Consider the following 24,824-nt stretch of genomic DNA (forward strand, 5'->3'; position numbering starts at 1 on the left):
TATGGCCAGTTATGCTGTTAGATTTCCTAATATTGAGCCATTCCTGCATTCCAGGCTATAACCTGTCTGGTCATGGTTCTTGTGAGATAATGCTGTAATCTCCTTGTTAGTATTTTATTTAAAAATTTTGCATCAATATTCATTAGGGAGATTGGTCTATAGTTTCCTTCCTTTTTTTAGCTCTTCCTGGTTTAGGTTTCAATACCATATTTGTAGCATAAAAAAGAATTGGGAAGAATTCCTTTTTCCTCTGTTTTTTCAAATAATTTGTGTACTGTTGGTGTTCATTGTTCTCTGAAGTTTTATAGAATTCATTTGTGAATCCACCTGGCCCTGGAGTCTTTATTTTAAGGAATCCTTTGATGGTTTGTTCAGTTATTTTTTTCAGTGATGGGGTTTTCTAAGTAGTCCATCTGTTGTTAATCTGGACAGTTTTTATAAATATTCATCTATTTCACTTAGATTGACCCGTCTTATTGACATATAATTGGGCAAAATCACTCCCAATAATTGCTTTCATTTATTCTTCATTGGTTGTGATTTTACCTTTTTCTTTTTTTGATACTGGTAATTTGGTTTTCTTCTTTCTTTTTTTTAATCAAATTAACCAGTGCATTATGTATTTTATTTATTTTTCATAAAACTAGCTCCTTATCTTATTTATTGAATTTATTGAATAATAATTCAATGTTCTTTCCATTTTATTGATATTTTCAGGATTTCCAATTTCTTTTAAATTGATTAATGGTTGGATTTGGGGTTAAGGTTGGGAAGTACATGAACCTAATCACTATATCTCTCTATATATAGTTCTCTCTTTTTTTTAAATTGGGCAGTGTATAACTGAGTAATTGTTTTTTTTTATTTTTCTGTCATATTCCCTTGAATAAGATTACCTTTAGCTCCACCTGTTGCAAATAGGATTCACAATCATTGTCCATTGAAGTCACTGACAAATTCATGCAACAGAGAAGTAAAAAGGAACTAGAAAAAGAAAGAGAGAGAAGACATGGGAAAGGTTTAAGAGAACAGGCCACTTAAAAATTAGCTCATTTTACTGTAGGTTGCTTACCTCTGATACAAATAATGTTTTTGTTCTATTTTGTTTCTCAAAATATATGAACCGTACCCAGACCAAAACCTAAACATGTCCCTTTGACAGGAGCCTAGGCTGGCTCATCATTAAAAGGTCCTTCATGTAACCTCATGTTTAGTCAACAAACTTTGACCTCTCTGTTTTTGTATCTTAGGAAAAAGAAAGTGACATGGGAAAGATGAAGAACCAAGGTGTGTGGAAACCACGTAACCCCTGTACAGAGGAAATATTCTTGAACAAGGCCATTGAACGACATCACGTTTGTTTTATCCATTTCAAAATTCCATGAGATGCCCTCTTTCTAACCCATAGGTCCTATGCATGTTGCATGTCAGGAACATTGTTAGAGAATATTTCCAAAAGAACTGTTAATAACTAGTTTTGAAAAGAAATATTAGAAATGAAATCTCTTTACTTAAATTACTTGTTTCTTTTCTTTTGCTCATTTCTGCAGATGATCCCAGAAAGAAAGCAATTCACTCTAATCCTCCAGACGTTCCCGATGATCATGCCTCCGTTGCAAATTATTTGGATTAGTGAGTAAAGTCATGGATAGTTCTCTTTTGGAGTACATAGGATGCAACAACAGTGATGACAGAAACAGGCTGTAAAAAAATTCCCCTTAGTTGTAATTGTTTTGTTTGTTGAACCTATATTTAACAGTCAAAAGAAACAGAAAAATTATCTCCTTTAATCAGTAAGTATCAACAGTTGACAAGGCAGGACCCTTTTATTTCTTCCTTCTCCATAACAAATGGTCAGAGAGTTGCTATCAGAAATTCAAAATGGTTAAGTTGCAGAATAGTTTCTGAAAACAAAATGGCCAGAGTAAAATCTAAAGTCCAGAGTAGAAATTAGGGTCTCATTTACACCCTTCCAGTGACATAAGATTTCTCTTCTGATCCACCAATCTACACACTCACAATGGCTCACTTGGCCAGGGTACTTGAATGTCTAAAAAGTTTTAGAACAACCCTGAGGAAGTCTTGACCCCTTTTTATAAATTAATTGACTCAGTTATTTCAGAAGTCAAATGACTTGCCCAAGGTCATGCAGACATTATTAGAACTCATATGTTTCACCCTTCCCTTCTGTAATCCTAAAAACTGATTTGGAAGGAACCTCAAAGGCTATTGAGTTCAACTCCTATGTCCCACCCCAGCAGGGGAATTCTCTTCTTGGAATCCCAGATGCTTCTATAACTCCAGTAAAGGACAACATCTTGCAACTTCTGTGTACAAATCAAGGCCATAAAGAGGCCATTGCTGGATAGCAGAGGGCTTTCCCTTAGCTCTAGGCTTGCTGCCAGATGTTTTTGACTCGGTTTCCTCAATACTTCCCACATCCATATTCCTAGATAGCCAGCCCCCTGGGTCAGCCCTTCATCACTTCTCATCTGAACTGTGGTCATCACTTCCTAGCTGGCCCTCCCACCTCTAGTCTCTGCACTACAATACATCCTCCAGGGTCAAAACAAAGTTCAGATCTGGCCACATCACTCCCCTAGTGTAAAACAAAATAAACTCTTTAGTGTTTAGTGACCCTAGGACCCTAGGACTGTAAGCTCCTTGCGGGCAGGGACTATCTTTTGACTTTATGTGCCTGGCACATAGTAAGCACTTAGTGTTTATTGACTGGAATACAAACTTCCTTAACCTGATATTCAAGGCCTTCCATAGTCCTTCCTTCCTTTCTAGCCATATTTCATATTACTCTCCATTTATTCTTCTATTCCAAACTGGACTACTGGGTGCTTCCCATATGGAAGATTCTCTGCCATGCCTCAGCTCCTTCACCTTGGTGTGTGGTACCTCCTCAGCTGTGGCTTCTCTTTGTCCACGACTGGCCAAGTGCCCCCTCCTGTAACCCCTACTCACTAATGCTGACTCCCTCGACAAATCATGATGTGTTCAATTATCTACGTATGTTTGATATCTGCCTAGTGGAATCTGAACTCCTTGAGGGGCTTTACAGCACAGTGTCTTATACACCGAAGTCACTTAAGAGATTTTTGTTATACTGAATTATTAAATTTAGGAAAAGTAAGAGTAGGATTAGATGAATGTTAATATACCAAATATTTGCATCCATGTTTCTTTTCCTGTTTCATTCTAGTCTTTGCATCTTTTGTGGGGAAAGAGATGACTCGTTCACAGAAGAAGGCTTAGATCTCCATTACTGGAAGCATTGTCCTATGTTGACAAGATGTGAACACTGCAAACAGGTCATGCATTATTCTGACGCCACTTCCAATCCTAGTAAAGTAGTCTTAGCACAATTCAGGCACAGTTTTTGAGAAGACACCAAAAAAAAGGCAGAAAAGGAACTAAAGCTGCATTTAACAAGAAAGAAATCCTTAGGAAAAATAATCTGTTTTATTAATTATTAATCCAACCATTCACTGATGGAGAAAGAAAAGGAGTGCAAGCATCCTTGGGTTATAGATTTAGAATTGATGGAGACCTTATAAGAAGTCCATCTTGTCCAGTTTTACAGATAAGGAAACTGAAGTCCCAAGAGATGAAGTGACTTGCCCAGGGTTACACAAGTCATAACTACCAGCCCACAGTTTTGCACCTGTCTCTATTTATGCCCCTTACTCCAAATTCGTTGCTCTTTCCATTTTGCACTCTGAAATTTTCTTCACATGCTTTAGCTTCAGTTTTAAAAAATGTTCATTTGGGTAAATGGCAAACCTAGACCTTATTCCTCTTCCCTAATAGAACTAAACTCAGCTGTTTGTTGAGTAGCGGCCAATAAATATTATTCCAAGGTTAATTAAACATAATAAAAAGGATTATAAAGTCCAATTCACCTATAGCTGCCTATATTAATGCATTAATGAAACGAAACATTGTTTTACAACTATGAAAAGTATATGAATATTTTTTATTGCATCAACCTGTTTTCCAATAGGTGGCAGTATGTAAAATTCTTAGAAACATCGAACCAGTTAAAAACTCAGGCATTTTAATGAGTGGAATGTGTTTAATAAAAATGTTATGTTGAATTTAGATGTGTTTTGGTAATAGCTTAATTTTTCCAGACGTTTTCTAGAAAAATCAGACCACTTCTGAATGAAATGTATGAACTTTCAGTTTTAGGCTTAATTTAAAATCCTAAATAGAAAGTTGTCCTTAGTTTTGTAAACATTAAAGTTAATAACAATAAAATATCAAACCAAATCAGGATCTGAGAATTCCTTCTTCTCTCAGGAATTCTGTAAGTACTCGCCAACCTACATGCTCTTTCTTAGCCCTTTGAAATGTCCTTTTAGATGACCCTAGCACGGAAATGAGAAGGTTTTTATTCTTTGTATTGTCTCAGTCTAAGACTGAACCTAGAAGGAATAACTAGGTGCTAGAGAGGGAAGGCTAAATGGGCTTGCTTCTTCACTTCAGTTATGTGCGTGTGTCTGCATGCCCTCCCCTATAAAGGTAGGGTATGGGATCCTGCCTTCATGTGAAATTGAAGCTTAGCCCCAGCAGGAACCTCGTCCACAGCTCCAATAACTGAAGGGCCTTGTTCGTGGTGTCTCTCTCCAGGTGGTCGAGATAGCCAGCCTGACAGATCACTTGCTGACAGAGTGTGACAAAAGAGATGACTTTGGAAAATGCCATCGCTGCTGTGAAGCCATCTTAAAAGAAGAGCTGCCCAGACACATAAAAATCAAAGCTTGCAATCGTACGTAGCCATCTTTTCTGTTCTATGATATAGGGTAGCTAAGTGGTTCAATGGATTGAGAGCCAGGCCCAGGGATGGGAGATCCTGGGTTCAAGTCTGGCCTCAGACACTTCCTGGCTGGGTGATCCTGGGCAAGTCCCTTAATTAAGACCCTTGCTTGGTCCTTAATGCTCTTCTGCCTTAGAATCAATACACATCTAAAATTCTTAGAAACACCTAACCGGTTAAAAACCCAGGCATTTTAATGACAGTGGAATGTGTTTAATAAGAATGCCATATTGAACTTGGGTGTGTTTTGGTAATAGCTTAATTTTTCCAGGCATTTTCTAGAAAAAAATATATCGTATTGATTGTAAGACTGAAGGTAAGGGAGACGGGAGGAAAAGAATAAACAGAGTAAAGCCTCAAGAAGACGTTGGCAGGCAACAAGCATGCTTTTGAGGATAGTCCTGTAGACCATCAACTTTGCCTTTGCAAGATGCATCCTCTAATGGTTGTCTTTCATTGGGCTTAGTATGCCTAGAAAGATGAGCATGCCTTTACCCAGCCTCTTTTTGCAGTATTGTCTCTGTGTATGACGGATAACATTCTGATTAATTCACTCAGAAGCACTTTACTTAATGTTATTTTAGCTGCCAGATCAGAAAAGCTTGCAAACCGGTGTCCATTGTGCCACGAGAATTTTACACCAGGAGAGGAGGTAAGAAGTCCTAACTAGTCTAGCAAATTCTGGCTATTGTGTAATTTCATTCCATTTTAATTAAATTGAGATGAGCAGAATAAAAAATAGTCTGAATGATTGCTGTGTAAAGTTTGCCTCCTGCCAATTAGAACACATTTATCTGGACTTTCAGAACGGTTATTCCATTCATCTCTAATGTAATTGTATATCCTGATAAGGTCTTAAGCTAAAATTCATCTTGGAAATAAGGTTCCAGAATTATACATTTGAATTACCTACATGTTTCCCATACCACCGTGCCTCAGTAATTCAGAATGATGGAGAAGCTCCCAAACACTCAACTAGATCTGTGCTTTCATGGACTTCTGCATCTTCAGTGATGCAGAAGGCAACTCATCCATGCCTCCCTCTCCTGTGCAGCTCTTGTCTGTGTCCACGCAACTTTGGCCCTTTCTTGATTTCTGATGCAGTCACAGGGATATCAGTGGACCACTTAAGTTGTCTCCCTTTCATTCCATGCCCTTGCCATTCATCTTTCTTATCATACATTTCCTGGATAATATCTGTGACTCTTGCTCTTCTTCTGATTGGATACATCAGAATAAATTTGTTAAAATGCCAGAATCGTTTACAAAACATATGTTTGAAATACAGAGATTCAGACAATTAAAATAAGAGATTGGAGCAGAATTTGTTTATGCTTCAAGTACATTGGGAAAAGCAAGGATGGTAATCATGACCTCAAGACAACAATACAAATAATACATGATTAAAAGAGATAAGCAAAAGGGGCAACTAGGTGGTTCGGTGGATAGAGAGCCAGGCTCAGAGAAAGGCAGTCCTGGGTTCAATTTTGACCTCAGACACTTCCTAGCTGTGTGACCTTGTATGAGTCACTTAACCCCCATTGCCTAGCCCTTACCACTCTTTTGTCTCAGAACCAATATATGTATTAATTCTAAGAGGGAAGAAAAGGGTTTAAAAAAATTAAGCAGGGAAGCTGCTTTATGCTTAAAGGTAATATAAATAATGAAATTTCAATACTTCATATATATGCACTAAGTGGCATAACTTCCAAGAAGCTTCATAGCTTCTAAATATATAAAAGGAAAAGCTAATCAAATTACTGAGAGAAAGAGGCAACAAAACTGTGGTAGTTTTGGATGTCAAAATGCTCCTTTCAAAGTAAGAAAAAGATAAGAAGGAAGCTAAAGACCTGAATCAAATTTTAGAAAATTCTATGTAACATCTCTGGTGTTTACTGAATGGGAATTAAAAAGCATGTATATTTCTCAGCTGTGCCTGACAATTTTACAGAAATTATGCTAGGCTTGAAAAAACCTCAGGGATCCAACATTTTAAAGGAAAAGGAGTGTTAGTACTTTAATATATAGTAACCTGAATTCATGTATCAGAAAGGAGAGAAATTCTATTAAGATCCACTTTAATTGTTACTAAAATAATTTGTTCCCATTCCTTTGTGTTTGTATGTAAATGCTCTTGAAAGTACTTAAAAACCATACTACTTGTTCTCAAGGTCAGGTTTTCTCTCAATGTTCTTGCTAATATTACTAGTTTATTTGGCAGACTTTGGTTTTATTTTTTTTACAAATAGTACAAAGATAAATTTCATCCCAATATCTATGCAAATTTATCACAGAATCTAAATTAATGGGTCCTTCATTAATGAAGTTTTACCAAAAAATAATTAAAAAGCTACTGGGGAAACATTTGCTAATGATGGTGTACATGAGCAACCTGAAAGGCTAAATGTTAAACTGGTGCTATGAATGGCTCATATGTGCCACTCCTGATTTTCCACATTGATAGAAAGGAACAACATCAAACATAGTCCTTTTTCACAAGAGTAGAGAGAACATAATTTTCCTACATGACTTAAGGGCATTATTATGAACTTCAATTACTATGTAGGACCTCTTGAAGCAATCAGTACCGTCTGCCCCTAAGCTTCATGTTTATGGGTCCACTTTTTGGTTTTTCTCTGTCCCAAAGGCAATGTGGTGTAGTAGATTGAGAGCTGCTCTTGGAGCCAGGAAAATCTGAAGTCAAATTCTGCCTCTAATACAGGCCAGCTCTGTACCCTCGAGTAAATCTCCTGTGCTCTCAGGGCCCCAGGCAGAAAAGGTGCCCTCCTCCCCACATTTGGTGTAGAGACTTTCCATGAAACCACAGGTCCAGGCTCATTCCCTGTCCCTACCCTTCCCATTACTACACTAGTAGCCATCACGCCATGCTGCTGTCAAGGTGACTGCTTCTGGAATTGCTCCCTATTCCCCATTTCTATTTGACTTTTCTAATCTGCTCAGAACTGAGAAATCAGTGCTCACTTACTAAGCACAGTTTACATGCCAGGCCCTGCTGAGGTCACTAAACCTGTTAAAATTGTGTAGGTTCAGGTCCTGTCTGTGCCCCCACTGGCTGTGACATCTACTCTGGACAGATTGCCACACCAAGAGAGGAAATATCCTTAACAGGATGAAATCACAGGTTCTGTCAAAAAAATTAAGGTTTTTATTTTTCCTTTAAAATGGCATTGAACAGTAATACAATCTACTAGGCTTGTTTAATGACAACAATATTTAAATCTAGTTCAATCAAATACACAAAATATCACGGCTTTATTTTGTGCTCTCCTAAATTCTCCTTAGGATTTTTTTGTCCATTCATTCTCATTTACGTCTCCTCAAAGAATCTTGGTCCGTATGGACTCCATTCCTTTGGTTCTGCTTTTCTTACTTTGCATGATCTCCTAGAGGTCTCTCCAGATTTCTCTACATGACTTAGATGTGTCTGTTTTCATTTCGGTACAGCATGCCTTTCAATGCATAGGCCCTGTGCTCCTCCAGCTTAGTCTTAGCTCCTAGTAACTTTTCACCATTGATGGCTCATTTATTTTGAGTTGTGCCCACATACTTGACCAGAAACAAGGAGGACTCTGTTGGCTTTTCAGAAACCTGCTCAAAAGGAAAGAGTTCCATTTTGTTGTGGTCCAAAGCCAAGTACATAAGAGTGTTTCGTAATAAGAGAGGAGGCTTGGCAGGAAGACTTTCTGCAGGTGCTTGGCTATCATGTTGTGATAAAGGCGGCCGTCCCTCCAGGATGGCTCTGGGCTCATCCAGGGGAGCCTGGAACCACCCTCAGCTCATCCAGGGGAGCCCCTGGCAGCCCAGGGCCCTGCTGCCTTTACGACTCACTGCTCTCTTCTGTGGTTTTCAGGCCTGGAAATCTCACCTGACAGGGCCGGCAGGCTGCACGATGAACCTGCGCAAGGTGTACCACTTGCAGAAGACACAAGCCACACAGTTGGGTAGGGTATTTCCGCCAAGTTGGTGCAGACCAAGCAGATTTTTTCTTGTTTTTTCATCAGGATCTACTCTGTAAAGCAAGCTTGTGACAAAGTGTTTCATGTGATAGATACTTTTCTACATAAACTCAATGAGGGCAGGGGCTGTGTCTTCTTTATCTTTGTCTGAAATTATCTTTGTCTTCAACCCAGAGCACGGGGCTGGCTAAGCGTCTGAGCATTAATCATTCTGGCTGAATGGGCGAATGGCTGAGTGAATGATTGAGTGAAATCCAGACCATGGGATAACCTTTTGAAAGGCCTACAGAGTTAGTTTGAAAAGAAATGCAGTGAAATGAAAATATATTTGAGACAGAGAGAGAAACAGAGAGAGGGAGAGGGAGAGAAGGAGAGAGGAGGGAGGGAGGGGAAGAGAGAGATGGGGAGAGGGAGAGAGAAAAAGAGACAGAGAGTGTGTGTGTGTAAGTGAGTGTGAGTGAATGTGGAGAGGCCTGCTGAAAACAGAGGCTAAAAACATACATTAAAAAACGTGAATTCCTGGGGTGCCCTTCTACATAGTTTATAGCCCTTGTTTTGGCCTTTACACGGACAGGTTCAAAGTGACCTGTTTAAAGAAATGGTATTTTTAATTTATTTTTCTTCTGATGAGGAAAAACTTTGATAATGCCCTTTTATTCTAGAAAGAATGAATATAATTCATGATTGAGGTATTGGAGGCCTGAAAAATGTGATTATTCGTTTACTTAATCAAAGCTGAAGACTTTTTAACCCTAACGACATGGCAAATGTGACTCAATTCCATCATCTTCCAGCTGTGGATAAATGTTTATTCAATCTTTGGTCTTTCTGTTCCTGCTACCAATAATTATTACATATTTTACTGGTAGTTTGGATTCTTCTCCAAACAGACTGCTTGGGATTTCTCTTTGCCCAAACGATCGGCCGGCCGCGTGACTGGGGAGCGTTTTCCACACAGATGACACAGTCAGACCTGTCATACTGGTTCTGTCCATCAGCACAGATCTCGGTGCACCCGGCCCACCACAGCCCAAAGGGCATTTGGTTCAGGCAGTCAGAGCATGCACGGTTACAGTTCGTTCTTAAGATTCTCCTTTTAATGCTCTGCCTGTATTTAACATTTCTGTGTATTTTCACTGCAGGGAAAGCAGTAGACTCATTGATGGCCAAATCGGGCACCTCAGGATCCAAATTTGGAAGCAAGATTCCTACCCCCAAAGGAGGCCTGAACAAAAGTACTAGCAGGCCATATACCAAACGATGACATATGACAAATATTTTGTTTCCCTTGTCTCCATTAGTGACTGAGCAAGCTTTCTGATTCTCTGACATTTCTTGTAAAACCAGTCTTGTGGACATGGCACTGTCAAATCCTTTCTTCCTGAATTGCAGGTGGCTGTTCCCCTGCCATCAGTAGCATCCCCCAGTTACAGTTGGTCCTTATGTATGTGACCAGAGAAGCTGCCTCTCAGATGTAGGCCACAGTCCTGATGGCATTGGAAGTTTCCCGTCTTGGGGTCCTGTCTTGGATAACAAAAGGGATGCCATTGTCTTAGGACAGAACTGGAAGTCACTTAAGTCATGGGCTTTAATAGCACAACCGACGGGTAGAACAGGGAGCCAAGGAGTGACACAACCCCAACAACATCCTTCTTTAATTGCACGCAGAATCTTAAAAGTGGATGACATGCATTTTGCCAACTGATCTCCACCCAAACTTGCTTCTCTCTGTGTGGTACAACCAAAGTAATGTCATATCATGAGCACCTTGCAGCCTCTTGACCCCGGCACAGAATGGCATCAGCAAGGGAGCTGTTCATAGTCAGATTAGCGCTGGGCTTTGTACTTCTCCTGTCATGCTTTTTTCTTTCTTGTGGCACTGTCTGTTCACATTCTGCCAGATGTAGTGAGGCGGGGCCAGGAGCACATCTCTTGCGGTCACAGAAAGCGAAGGTAAGGAAGAAAACCTCCAGGAGAAAGCCACTGAGGATCGATCCATCCGTCTGCAGTCAGTGCTTCCCATAACTGGCCTGTTCTCCAAGTAGCTTTCCATCTGTTTCGCACTGTGGGCAGTGAATGATCCCTGATCCCAACTGTAAAGTCAGTCCCCAACATGTAAATATTAGAACAAGACTTGGATCTCTATCATGCCTTTTTGGGAGGGGCTCTGAGGTCATTACATGTGTAAATATTCCTTTTTTTAAATAACGATAGTGCTTTCTGGTTGCTATGATGTGATTATCTGACTGCATGTAAATCAAGCTGATTCTTCCGTAAAGCCCTAACTAAAACTTGGGGCTGTTTACATTTTAATCTGGCACAGAATATCTTCCTCAAAATACTACCCACATTCATGTGTAACTAGTGTTTATGAAGGAGATTCAAGCACATGCCAATTTGGGACCATCATTCCATGCCCCGGAAGTACCATAATTCCAAAAGGAAATTTCCCTTTCAAGAAGAGGGGGAGAAAGTCCTTTAAGATACCAAAACATTTCTTTCCAAAGTTGTGCTGGATATAAAAAGAGAGGAAGCTTCCAGAGCGGCTGTGATCTGACCCATTTGTCGGACCCGCTTCTGTAATGATGCCTCTGTAAGTCAGCAGGTTTCTCCTCGGTGGCTGTTGCCAGAGATCCTTTCTATGTAGAGAACTAGTTATGAAAAACCAGCCAGTATTCGACTAACGTAACTTTTCTGACTATGAGTATTCTGCCTGGAGATTGTTTTTAACAACTACGTCCTAAGTAGCCAGTCTTCTATCTGGCAGATTGAGAACTGACTAAGAAGCCGTCATCATATCCTATATTAAGATCAAGAATCATGCTTTCCCCAGAGTCACGTACTTCCAGAAAAGGCTGGCAAAAGGAATTTCTCCCTAGGAGCCGTGCCATGCCGCCTGGCAGACATGTTTAAATTACTGATGAAGAAATACTTTGGACACTTATGACATTTGGGGGGTTTCGTTGGCTTCTCTGAAACAAGGAAAGTCTAAGCATTTGGAGAAAGGGGTTCTGCTTTCTGGCTTTCTTAGTCACTGTGAAATTCCGTCTGTAAATCCCCAGCATGGTAAATAAGACTGACTCATAATAAAACTGTATGAAAGTAACTGCCATGAGGCTTTACATTAAAATAAAAGGACTTTATGTAAGAATATGAACTGAGACTAACCAATACCTAACAAGAACACGGCATAAAAGTCTTCAAACTTGGTAGTGGTGATTAGAGAGAGGACAGCTGGCTTATTCTAATATTTAAAAGTGCAAATATGCAAATTGTTCTTTAAGCTGTTTCACCGCGGTTCAGTGAAGGAAACAGCTGCGCTTCACCCAGACCAGTTCTGCAGCTGGTTTCTGTAAGTTCCGAGCATAATATAGCAGTTCCACTATTCAAAAAATGACGTTATTTTTGGAGAGGAGTGAGGGCGATCTGGGTGAAAGGCAAGGTGTAAGTCATAAGTAGACTAGCGTGTGGTGGGCTGAAGTTGATGAACAGTTTGGGCTTGATTCCATAGAGGGCCACCTCTTAGGCTTCCCTAAAGAAATTGTGGATAAAAAGACAAGCAACCAGAAACCAGAAATGTTGTGTCACTCAGCAGTAAAACATTTGAATGGGAAACATGTTTGAGAAAGTTATTTTCATTCATGAATAAGTTGTGCCTTTAGGTACAGTTCTTCCAAAAATGACTAATTATTCAGAGAATTATTCCTCTGAGTTTTCTGCAATGGAGCTTTTCGCTGTAGTTTTATGTAGCAATTTTGAATGTAACTTTGCAACTTTTTAATGTCCTGGTTTTCTGTTTGTTTTTATTTTAGAAGAATGGTTGTGAGATAACCAACTCAGTTTTGTTCGGGTATTTAGAGATCAATCTCTTCCCACCTTAAGTATATTTATTTAATAATCTGATCATCTCAAAGTTTCATATTTTTATTCCAAGGATGTAAGAAGATAATTATGTTTTTAAAAAAAGTAAGCTTGAGCTAGACACCGTTCCAGCTGAATAGCATAACTCGACACTAACACCAAAAAAATTAGTTGAAAAATTCTTAGAGAAGAAATTAGTGCTAGCATTGCTCTAGAACGTTTACACCTTCAAGTATGCCCACTCGTCAGCCCAGGCTCTTCCTGCAGAACCTCAAAAAACTTTAGATCTCTACTAAGGCAAGACATTACCGACCAAATGTATAAGCAACGTTAGCTCAATGTTGTGTGAGGACTGTCATATGTTTGCGTACAAGAGAATTACACTTTATAATACCTTACTATTTTTCTTTTGCATAAATAATTATAATATCCTTTAATTTTCAGTTGGGGCTCTCCATTAGAGAGCATAAATGGTCTGTTAATCTCTTTGCTTTTTATATAAAGATACATCACTTTGTAAGAATTGTAGTGTACAGTTTTGTTACCTTAATATTAGCCCTTGATTTTATAATTATGTTTTATTTTGAAACCATATTGTTTAAAACTTTATACACAAATGTATTTATTTTAAATAGATTATAGTCCTTTAGTTGACAAAATTTGCTTTAAAAATGTTGTTCTCTTGGTAAATGTCACCTCATCACACATTGTGATAGTATATATGTGTATATGTGAGAGAGAGAGAGAAATAGTGCTGTATAAGCCATAAATTAAAGTATGAATTTAAGCTCTTTCCCATTCGGTAAAGAGTCTTACCTATAAACGAGTCCTTGAGGGTTTTGTTCTGAATTAAGTTTTCATTTTTGGCAAATGCAATTTTCTTTCCAAAAGAAATAAATCGATTTAAAGAAGAGCACGGTCTCCTTTTATTGGGCATTTAAAAATCCCTGCTATTTAATTGTTTCTTCAAGCATTCTTCATTCTCCTCATTCACATGTCTTTAACACAAATTCCACCAAACTTTGGGGCTGGTCACTCACTCCCTACCTTACCATTAGAGCCGTTACCATTAGGGCAGACTGTCTTGGCTGTTCCAAAAGGTCATTTCAGAATCCTGGTGAATGGAATGAGGAGGCTGTGGGTAGGCAAAATGGAGAGATGGTCGATTTACAGCACTGACTCTCTGAAGTCCTTGCCATGAATTGTGTGGCATCTGGAAGCCATGTTTATAGATGACCGTCAGTGACTCGGTAACTAATGGGAACGTACCAGACTTTAGCAGGAAACGACTGTCTTTTGACAGTGTGGTGATCCCAGTGCAAATCCCGAGCTTTATATGGATTTTTAAAATGAAAGACTGCTTGATTCCTGTTAACTTTGACACAAGCTCTTTTATCAAATTCTTTTTTTCTTTTAAGAAATGTACCTCATGTTCTAGGGCCATGCCCAAAGGGACTGGACTCGTATAATCAGGGTTTAATGTGTTGGGGAGGAAGAGAGGTTAATCTCGAAAAGGAGAGATCAGGTTTTTCTCTAGCTTGACCTCCATATCTGATGAACTCCAGAGAAATCCCTAAAACAAAACCTTGTTTTCTATGCTTGTATCTATGGTTTCATCAAAACCTGAAAAGACACCTGTAGTAAAATACAGGAATGAGGTACGAGACAACTTTATTTCTTCCACCACAGATGAACTACATGAGACTCAAAACTGGAAGTAGAATATTAACAAATACTGGAAACAAAATATCTCAAATAACTCACTATGTTTCCTCTGGAAGGTAAAGCTCCTTAATGGGACTGCTGCAGAGGTGTTCCACATTTCTCTTGGATACCTATCCAAGCAACTCTGTAAGATCCAAACCAGACTTTCTTGAGTCCTTCAGCTATGAGATAATAATCCTGGTACAGATCATCCCTAAGAATTGTGCTATTAGGTAAATCTCCCTCTAGTTGGCTGATGCCCAAAGTTGCAGACATCTAGGATTGCTAGTCAATGACCTGTACTCAAGAAAGAGAAGAGAGAGCAACCAGGAATTTGCAGCCTCATCTCAGTTCCACCAAGACTGGTACATTTTTCATGCAGTCATGTAGTTGTGCTCCAAGACACCATTGCAGGGGGACGGGTTGAGGAGGGGTCGAAGGAGAACTTGATTGGAAGTCCAAGGGAGAAAAAGGACTGTGAAAAAAATTATTCAAAGGAGGGGTGGAGCCAAGTTTCCTCGTCTCTTTTTTATTATTATTAAAAACCCTCACCTTCCATCTTAGAATCAATACTGTGTATTGATTCCAAGGCAGAAGAGTGGTAAGGGCTAGGCAATGGGGGTTAAATGACTTGCCCAGGGTCACACAGCTAGGAAGTGTCTGAGGCAGGTTTGAACCCAGGACCTCCTGTCTCTAGGCCTGGCTCTCAATCCAGCTGCCCTCTCCTCATCTCTTAAAGAAGAGTGATTCCTTAACATGAGTCCACCCCACCCCACCCCACTTAGTCAATTTAGCTTTATCTCAGACCCAGTTACAAAGGAGCAATCAAGTGCCTTCCATCATTTCAGCAAGGAACCAGAGCACATACCCAACTTCTTGCCCTGATGTCTAACCCTAACCCTCCAAAATTATACCATGTCCATGCTTCAGGTACAAGTTTGAGTTTTCACAACTTTGCAAAGTTATCCCCATTTTAGAGATCTAGGCGAACAAGCTGGTATTAAATGACTTGTCTATGGTTCTCCAGATAGGGGTAATAATCACAGTTAGTGTTTGTAGCTTGCAAATTGCTTTTCTCACAACCCTAACAAGGGATGAGTGAAGGTATCTTTTACAGAGTTTCCCAGGTTCAGACAAATAGCTACTGGCATGCATTTGAGCTTTCTCAAGTTGACATCTCCTAACTCCAAGACCATTGCCTCTTCCAAAGCACCACAGTGGCTACTTGATATTTTGAGAGAGAGCCAAGGACAGTAAATCCTGCTTCCACATTTCCTAGAAAGCATGACTTTAAAGCACCTTACTGAGATGTTGGACATGCCAAACTCACTTAATCTTTCCAATCTGATTCCTAGCAGAGTTAACACCAAGATGCGTTAACACCAAGATGCATTTCCACTTCGTTGGCAAAGACGAGGAGGAAGGGAATTATGACAAACTGACATGATTATAAACAAATTAGAAGAGCAAGAAAGAAAAATCTTTTTGCAAGTCTGGATGAAGAGAATTCTTGACCAGACACCGGAGAATATCAGAGAAGATCTCTGCGAAAACAGATCATTCTGATTATATGCAATCAGGTGTTTGCACAAACAAAACTAATGCAGTTAAAATTAGAAAAGAAACAGTTGAAGGGGAAAGAAATCTTTGCCACAGTTTCTTCTGTTCAAAGTATGCTATCCAAGGTATGTAAGAAACTGATTGAAATTTGTAAGAACAAGAACCATTTCCCCAACAGATAAATTGTCAAAGATAAAAACAGATATTTTTAGAGAGAATTATTTTTATAAAAAAATACTAATTTATAATAAAATATTTTCTAATTTATAAAATTAGAGAAAACAGGCTCTCCACAGCCATCTAAAAAAATTGCTCCCAACAAAGGCATATGGTAATTGTTGGAGGGGGCTGTGGGAAAATAGGCACACTGGTATACTGGTGGTAAAATTAAGAACTGGTCCGGCTATTCTGGAAAGCTTTTGGAATCATGATGAGAAAGTCACCAAACTTATTCAACTCTGCCTACTGTGACCCAGCGATTCAACCACTAGGCCTATACCTCAAAGAGATAAAAGGAAAAGGATCCAAGCATAAGATTTTACATAGATATATGTGTGTATATATATATGTATATATACATTCTTTTTGTTTTAGCAAAGAACTAGAAACTAAGGAGGTATCCATTAAATGGGGAATGACTGAACAAATAGTATGTAGATGTAACTGGTGTCATCACACCATAAGAAATAATGAAAGATCATTTGAAAGAAATATCAGAAGATGTATGAACTGAGGTAGAAGACAGTGAGCAGAAACAGAACCATTTATATAGTGACAATGTAAACAACTGTGAAAGACTTAAGAATCATGAATAATATAACCTCAGTGGACCAGTTAGGAAGGGAAGGGAATTAACATTTATGTAATTAATGTATTATATGTTATAGGACAGGTATTGTGATACATACTTTTTTCCCCTTTTTTACAAATATCCCAATTCTTATAACAACCCTGAGAGGTAAATGCTATTATAATCTCTAATTTACACTTGAAGAAACTGAGGCATTCAGAATTTAAGTGATTTACCCAAGGTTATCTGGCTAGAAATATCTGACGCCAAACTTAAGCTCAATTCTTTCTGACTAGACTGCAGAAAATGCAATATACACTCAACTGACAGATAATTGACTCAAGATACAGGAGACATAACATTTTCAAAAACAGTCAATGTGAACATTTTTTTTTCTTGACTATATATTTTTATGACTTTTTTTTTGTTCAAGAGAGTGGAGAAGAGTTGAGAGAGCAGTCTAACAATAGGGTTGCCAAAATGAAAATAAGAAAACAAAACCTGGGGGCAGCTGGGTAGCCCAATGGATTGAGAGCCAGGCCTAGAGACAGGAGGCTCCTAGGTTCAAATCTAACCTCAGACACTTCCTAGCTGTGTGACCCTGAGCAAGTCACTTAACCCCCATTGCCTATCCCTTACAGCTCTTCTGCCTTAGAACCAATATATATTGGTTCTAAGGCAGAAGTTAATGGTTAAAAAAAAAGAAAAGAAAGAAAACAATCACTGAAGTATGTCTTTAAATGCACAGAAGAGAACCAAAGGAAGACTGGAAGAAAACAAGACAAGCAGGATAACTTCAAAAGTTATATATTGAATTATTGTCTGTGTTCCTGGAGGCAGAGCCAAGAAGTGAAAGCAGCAAGAAACAATAGAGCTGAGCTCCCCTCCACAAAACTTCTCCAAACAGATCTAGAAAGCACACTAGACCAAGTCCTGGTGGAAAAATCCAGAAAAAGACAGTGAGTCATTTGTCTAGTCCAGGCTAACCCAGAGAGATAGAGAAGTATGTATATGGCTTTGTACTGTAGATAGGATCCAAAGCACCTGGGGAGGTAGGCTGTGCACCCAGGCCAAAGGACAGTCCAGATCCATTCCAGACATACAGTGAACACAGGTATCAACCAACGACTTTGTCACATGCTCCCCAATCTGGGTCACTGTTTCAGGGCAGACTGAGAAGGAGCCTTGAGCCCAGGTCCAGAAGCCCCTAGTGGTATGCCAAGAAAGGAAGTTCAGAAGCAAGCAAAGTGTGGCTCAGACCCCAAGAGCAAAGCTGAATCTCAATTCTATCATCTAGCCTAGATAGCAGAGGAATAGCCAAGGCAAGCACCCCAGACCAAAGAGGAGCCTACAGCTCTGTCACTCTGGACCAAAAGAGCTTTCCAGCTGCCTAATAGGGGTGGAATCGAGCAGCAGTCTATACTTGCACAGACCCAAACCCAAGCCAGGAACTTGCAGAGTTCAGGTTGGGGTAGGGATGAAGGGTGGAGCCAAATGACTTTGCTTTGGATCAAACCACTGTGGAAATATCGAAAGTTTCAGGTATCCAACTTGTTCTGGAGCAACAACACACTCAATACCCCCAAGAAAACAGCAACAGGACCAGCCCAGACCTGTCCTCCACTTGTGTAATAGAGACTGATCCTGACATCAAGTTCAAAGTCAGGATGAAGGCAAGAAGAATGAGCAAACAAAGAATCTCACCTTAATGAGCTATTGTGGTGAGAGATACACTCAAGACATAAATACAAGAGAACCTGGGTTCAAATCTGAACTCGAACACTTCCTAGCTATGTGACTCTGGGCAAGTCACTTAACCCCAGTTGCCTAGTCCTTGCCACTCTTCTGCCTTAGAAATGATAACTAAGATAGAAAGTGGGTGTTTAAAAAAGAGAGAGAAATGGAAGAGAATTCTCTAAAACATCCACAAGTGGGGGCAGCTGGGTAGCTCAGTGGATTGAGAGCCAGGCCTAGAGATGGGAGGTCCTAGGTTCAAGTCTGGCCTCAGACACTTCCCAGCTGTGTGACCCTGGGCAAGTCACTTGACCCCCATTGCCTAGCCCTTACCACTCTTTCTGCCTTGGAGCCAATACACAGTATTGACTCCAAGACGGAAGGTAAGGGTTTAAAAAAAAAAAACATCCACAAGCAAAACTAGAGAAAAACACAGCTTGGGCAAAAGCTCAAAGAAAATTCCTGGAAGATATGAAGCAAGAGTTTTTTTTTTTTAAACCCTTACTTTCACACTTCCCAGCTGTGTGACCCTGGTCAAGTCACTTGACCCCCATTGCCTAGCCCTTACCACTCTTCTGCCTTGGAGCCAATACATATGTAGGTAAGAACCATACTATGTATTGGTTCCAAAGCAGAAGAGTGGTAAGGGCAGGAGGAAACAGGGACCCTAGCCTACTCCTACAGTGTCATAAGAAAATGACCCAATAAGGGAAGTGAGAAAAGGGAGCATGACCCGATCATAACCCCTATTACTGGAAATTATTAACCATTTCAGCAAAATGTTCACAAATTCATTTAGGAACATGTTCTGAATATTTCCCGTGTTAATTACCTTTATTAAGTAATTGACCAAAGCCTCTATGACCCTTGTGATCTGGACATGAGATGTCCCAGTCATGCCACTGACTGGGCATACCTTGCACGCCTCAGACTCTGGATTTTGTGGGCACAAAATAAAGTCAGATCTTTAGTTCAGGATGTTGATTTAATTCTTTTTATTTCTTTCAGGTGATCATCCTTACAATGTTACTGGGTACAATAATATTCTTCTGGTTCTGCTCACTTCACTTTGCATCTATTCATATAAGTCTTTCCAGGTTTTTCTGAAAACATCCTGTTCATTATTTCTTATAGCACAATAGTTTTCCATTTCAATCATTTGCCTCAACTTGTTCAGCCATTCCCAATTGATGGGTATCCCCTCAGTTTCTAATTTTTTGCTACCACAAAAACAGCTGTTACATGTACTTTTGTGCAAATAGGTCCTTATTTTTTATCTCTTTGGGATATAGACCTGGCAGAAGCATTGCTGGATCAAAGAGAATGGATAATTTCATAGCCTATTGGCGTCGTTCAAACTGCTCTCTCGAATTGTTGGGTCAGTTAATAACTCCATCAACAATGCATTAGTGTCCCAATTGCCCCACACCCCCTCCAATATTTATTATTTTCCCTTTGTCGTATTGGACAATCTAAATGGTGGGAGGTGGTATCTCAGAGCTCTTTAACTTCTGTTTCTCATCAATAGAGATATAGAGAATTTTTTCATACTATAGATAGCTTTGATTTCCTCAACTGAAACTGCCTGTTCATATCCTTTGACCATTTATTCTTATACAATTGAGTCAGCTGTCTATATATCTGACAACAGAGGCCTTTATCAGAGACATGTGTTTTTTAAAAAAATTTCCCAGGGGGCAGCTGGGTAGCTCAGTGGATTGAGAACCAGGCCTAGAGACAGGAGGTCCTAGGTTCAAATCTGGCCTCAGCCACTTCCTAGCTGTGTGACCCTGGGCAAGTCACTTGACCCCCATTGCCTAGCCCTTACCACTCTTCTGCCTTGGAGCCAATACACAGTGTTGACTCCAAGACGGAAGGTGAGGGTTTAAAAAAAAAATTCCCAGTTTTCTGCTTTCCTTCTAATTTTGATTACTTTGGTTTTGTTTGCCCAAAATCTTTTAAAATTTATTATGATCACAATTATCCATTATACGTCTCATAATGCTCTCTATCTCTTGTTTGGTCATAAATTCTTCCTTATCCATAGCTCTGACAGGTAAACTATTACATGCTCCTCTAATTTGCTTACGGTGTCTCCCTTTATGTCTAAATCATGTACCTATTTTGACCTTATCTTGTGTGAGATGGTCTATATCTAGATTCTACCATACTGTTTTCCAATTTTCCCAGCAGTGAGTTCTCATCCCAAAAGCTGGGATCTTTGTCTCCCTTCTTTCTCTTTTTTTAAACCCTTATACCTTCTCTGTTAGAATTAGTACTAAGTATTGATTCCAAGGCAGAAGAGTTAGATAATAGACGTTAAGTGACTTGCTCAGGGTCACATCACCAGAAAGCATCTGCGGTCACATCTGAACCCAAGACCTCCCATCTCCAGACCTGGCTTTCTATCCACTGAGACACCCAATTGTCCATCTCTCTCCTTTCTTAAAGAGTTTAGGAATTTACTTTGTCTTCCTCTTCACCCCAATCCCACCCATCACAACCGAGGACTGGAAAATACATCTTGATGTCCCCTCAAACATCCTGGCTTCCCAGTTCATCAACCTCCTGGGTAAGTTTATTAATTATACCAGGTTTATTGGTTAAGCCAGCATCCTAATTGATAAAGTGATATAAATCTTTATGGCGCTCTCAGGACCCGGGACAGCTCAATCTAGATCAGGCAGCTTAATAGATTTTTTTTAGAACCTCATTTTTCAGTCCCTCTCTTGGACATTCCAGGACATTTTTAATTGGTGATAACTAATTAAAAGGTGGCTCATCATCTATCCACCCCTCCCCATCCCCATGGGTGTATAGAGCACATAGGCAGGAAAAGAATTTTTGTCCCCTTTATTTATTAACCAAATTCTGTTATAAAGGAAGATATTCGTTGAGATCCTCAAGCACAAAGAAGATGCAAAAAGCAGCAGACTGGAGGATATTTCTGACCCAGATCCCAGATACAGGAATACACAGTAATTCTCCCTAATATACAGAAATTAATACAGTATGTAAAAAATAAATTCTCACACAACAGAGAGATAATGTAGGGATATAGATTTTCTTTGTCTTTTGGGGGGGGACATACATTTTAAAACATGGCCACCATATAAATTCCTTTGGCTGTGTAACAGTTAAATTAGTCTCTTGTAATAAAAGAGTTATATTTTATGAGGTTTATTAAGATTATTAGAAATCAAGGATACAAAATAATGAACCACGTGCCCATGGCTGATTTAGCCAAATTCAGAACCTCCACGCTTAGTCTACTACATCCTTGCAATCTCCAAGTTCAGGAAGAGAAGGAAGTAGGCGTTACAGTAGCCAGTTTAAATACAAATTTTGATCTCCAGGTGGAGACTCAGGTGAGATTATAGGGAATTCTGGGAAGTACCAAGGACTTCTGGGGATTGAAGTCTGGGGTTCAAATCTCCATTTTTACAGCTGGATTATGCTGATTTGTTTGTTTGTTTGTTTGTTTTTTTGTTGTGCCTTGGAATCAGTAATACTGATGATAAAAGATCGTCATTTGAACATTTCAGTTCTTAAATGTATAGAAGGGGGGGGCAGCTGGGTAGCTCAGTGGATTGAGAGTCAGGCCTAGAGACGGGAGGTCCTGGGCTCAAATCTAGCCTCAGACACTTCCCAGCTGGGTGACCCTGGGCAAGTCACTTGACCCCCATTGCCTAGCCCTTACCACTCTTCTGCCTTGGAACCAACACACAGTACTAACTCCAAGACAAAAAGTAAGGGTTTTAAAAATAAATAAATGAATGAATAAAAATAAAGAAATGTATACAAGGAAGTTAAGTGAGAAGCACAGACAAGCAGGAAGTTTTGAAAGTAATATTTAGAAGTTATTATTTATATATTTTTTTCAAAATCAAGCATGAAAAATGGAGATCCATGGCTTCATCCAGATTCTCCATTTTGTCATCTGCTATGGGTATGGAAATGCTGTTTTTGGTATTTAATTTCCAAGTTAAAAATATTTTTGATGCATAGAAGAGAATAGAAAAAAAAAAGGTCTGGAAGGAAATAGATAAGCAGAACAGATTTAAAAGCAATATGTTAAGGGCAGCTAGATGATTCAGTAGATTAAGAGCCAGGTCTGGAGATGGGAGGTCCTGGATTCAAATGTGGCCTCTGATATTTTATAGCTGTGTAATCCTGGGCAAGTCACTTAACCTCCATTGCCTAGCTCTTACCAGTCTTCAGTCTGGGAACTGATACTTAGTATTGATTCTAAAATGAAAGGTATAGTTGGATTGTGGTTTTTTTTAAGAAATAGGTTGAATTTATTATGTACTTATTAAAAGCAAACTATAAATAATAATTTTATATAATATTTTATGTGCCTTGTAAAAGAAATATGGTTTTTATGTTAGGTTCAGAATAAAATTTTTAAAAAGAAAAGACTTGGAAACATAAAAAAATGGAAGTTTATAATTATTTAATAGGAATTCCAGAGAACACAATGGAAGAGAAGAGCCAAGAAGGAATGGAATATGGGAAGCATAGGTTTGAGATACATGGAGATCAGATATTGAGAAGTAGGGTTGGGAGAAGGCGATCGTTTCCTCTTAGGCAACATCATCATCATCATCATCATCATCTTAATAGTTTCATCTGCCAATTAGCCTCTTTTCTACAGGTAGAAATTCTGAATTTAGTGAAACTTGGAACAGTGAACAATTTCCCCACTGAACAATCACAGTGGTCAAAATATAAAGCTAATTAATGAAAAAGACCACTGAGGATGATGCTTTGGTACAGGCTGTCCCCCAAGTCTAGAATGCTCTTCCTCCTCATACACAGTCTTTCAAGGATCACACCTGTAATCTCTAAGCTCTGTCTCTGTCATTGTCTGTGTCTCTGTGTCTGTCTCTCTCTCTCCCTCTCCTTTTCTCTCTTCCTCTCCCTCTCCTCTTCTCTCTCTCTCTTCCTCTCTCTCTCTCTGTCTGTCTCTCTCTCTCTCTCTCTCTGTATGTTTCACACACACATCCCCCAAATTACTTTGTATAAAATTTTGCATTTATCTATCTCTCTGAGTATATCTTTGCAGTCGAAGATAGTAAGCTCTCAAAGCAGGGACTATTTGATCTTCATCTATGTTATTCCAGTAACTAGCCTATGCCTTGCATATATCCACTAATGAATGAATGCTTATTGAATTCAACCAATCAAGAGTCATTTTTTAAGCCTATGTGCTAGTTGGCTGAAGCAAATAAAAATGGATCCCTTCCTGCCCTCCATGAGCTTACATTCTACCAAGGGGAAGGGGAGAGGTTTATAACATATTCACAGACTTTTACAAATACATGTGCTTCTACAATGTGAATAAGAAGAATTGGATTGAGAGATAGGATTGAATTTAATTAATTAATTAATGAAAAAGCATTAAGTGCTTACTTCAGGCAGGTAGTCATTAAATAGTTATTAAGCATCTAGTAGGTAAATGCTGGGATATAAAGAAAAGTAAAAGATAGTCTCCACTCAGTCTGAGGGAGATAACAGGCAAATAATTATATACAAGCTAGGATACAATCAGGATTAATAGCATAATCATTAACAAAGGAAAGACATTAGAATTAAGAGGGACTGGGGAAAGGGAAGGGCTACTTCTTATCGGAACTTGAAGGAAATCAAATAAGAGGAGAGGCAGAGCTAAGAGGGGACAGTATTCCAGGCGTGAGACAGCCAGTGAAAATGGTCAGTTGCCTAGAGATGGAAATGTCTAGTTTGGGGAATATCTAGAAGGTGAATGTCACTAGATCAAAGCCCATAGAAGGCTATAAAGTGTAAGAACATTGGAGGGAAGGGCAGATTATGAAGGATTTTTTTAACCGTCACCTTCCATCTTAGAATCAATTCTATGTATTAGTTCCAAGGCAGAAGAGTGGTGAGGGCTAGGCAATGGGGGTGAAGTGACTTGCCCAGGGTCACAGAGCTAGAAAGTGTCTGAGGCCAAATTTGAACCCAGGATCTCCCATCTTCAGGCCTGACTCTCTATCCACTGAGCCTCCTAGCTGCCCTCTCTGAAGGACTTTTAACTGAGGATTTTGTATTTAATTTTAAGGGGATAGGGAGCCATAGGAGTTAGTTGAACAAGTGAGAGACAAGAAGCTTTAGGAAGATTATTTTGACAGTTGAATGGTAGATAAACTGGAAAGGGAAGAGATTTGTGGCAGGCAGACCAACCAGCAGTCTACTGCAATAGTCCAGCAGAGAGGTGATGAGGACCTGGGTTAAGAGGGGAAGATGGTGGAATGGTATCAGAGGGATCATTTAGGAAAGATGTCACAACGGTAATATTGTCAGGCCTAGGTCACAAATTGGATATTGTGGTATTTCATTTCCAAGTTGA

The 24,824-nt window shown here is 39.4% G+C and overlaps 1 protein-coding gene across 5 annotated transcripts in view; it reads left to right on the plus strand.

Annotated features, from left to right (window-relative positions):
• The window catches only part of CEP104 (centrosomal protein 104), a 59,818-nt gene extending 46,239 nt beyond the window's left edge, over positions 1-13,579 (plus strand). For all 5 annotated transcript variants that reach the window (XM_056795954.1, XM_007492075.3, XM_007492076.3 and 2 more), the window contains exons 16-22: positions 1,251-1,287; positions 1,551-1,632; positions 3,212-3,320; positions 4,642-4,780; positions 5,413-5,480; positions 8,700-8,790; positions 9,948-13,579. In XM_056795954.1, coding sequence (XP_056651932.1) covers positions 1,251-1,287; positions 1,551-1,632; positions 3,212-3,320; positions 4,642-4,780; positions 5,413-5,480; positions 8,700-8,790; positions 9,948-10,069 — 648 coding nt within the window. In that variant the 3' untranslated portion in view covers positions 10,070-13,579. The remainder of the gene's footprint in view (positions 1-1,250; positions 1,288-1,550; positions 1,633-3,211; positions 3,321-4,641; positions 4,781-5,412; positions 5,481-8,699; positions 8,791-9,947) is intronic.
• Positions 13,580-24,824: the final 11,245 nt, after the last annotated feature.

The sequence above is a fragment of the Monodelphis domestica genome, chromosome 4 (genome assembly GCF_027887165.1).
Source record: "Monodelphis domestica isolate mMonDom1 chromosome 4, mMonDom1.pri, whole genome shotgun sequence".
Lineage (NCBI taxonomy): Eukaryota > Metazoa > Chordata > Mammalia > Didelphimorphia > Didelphidae > Monodelphis > Monodelphis domestica.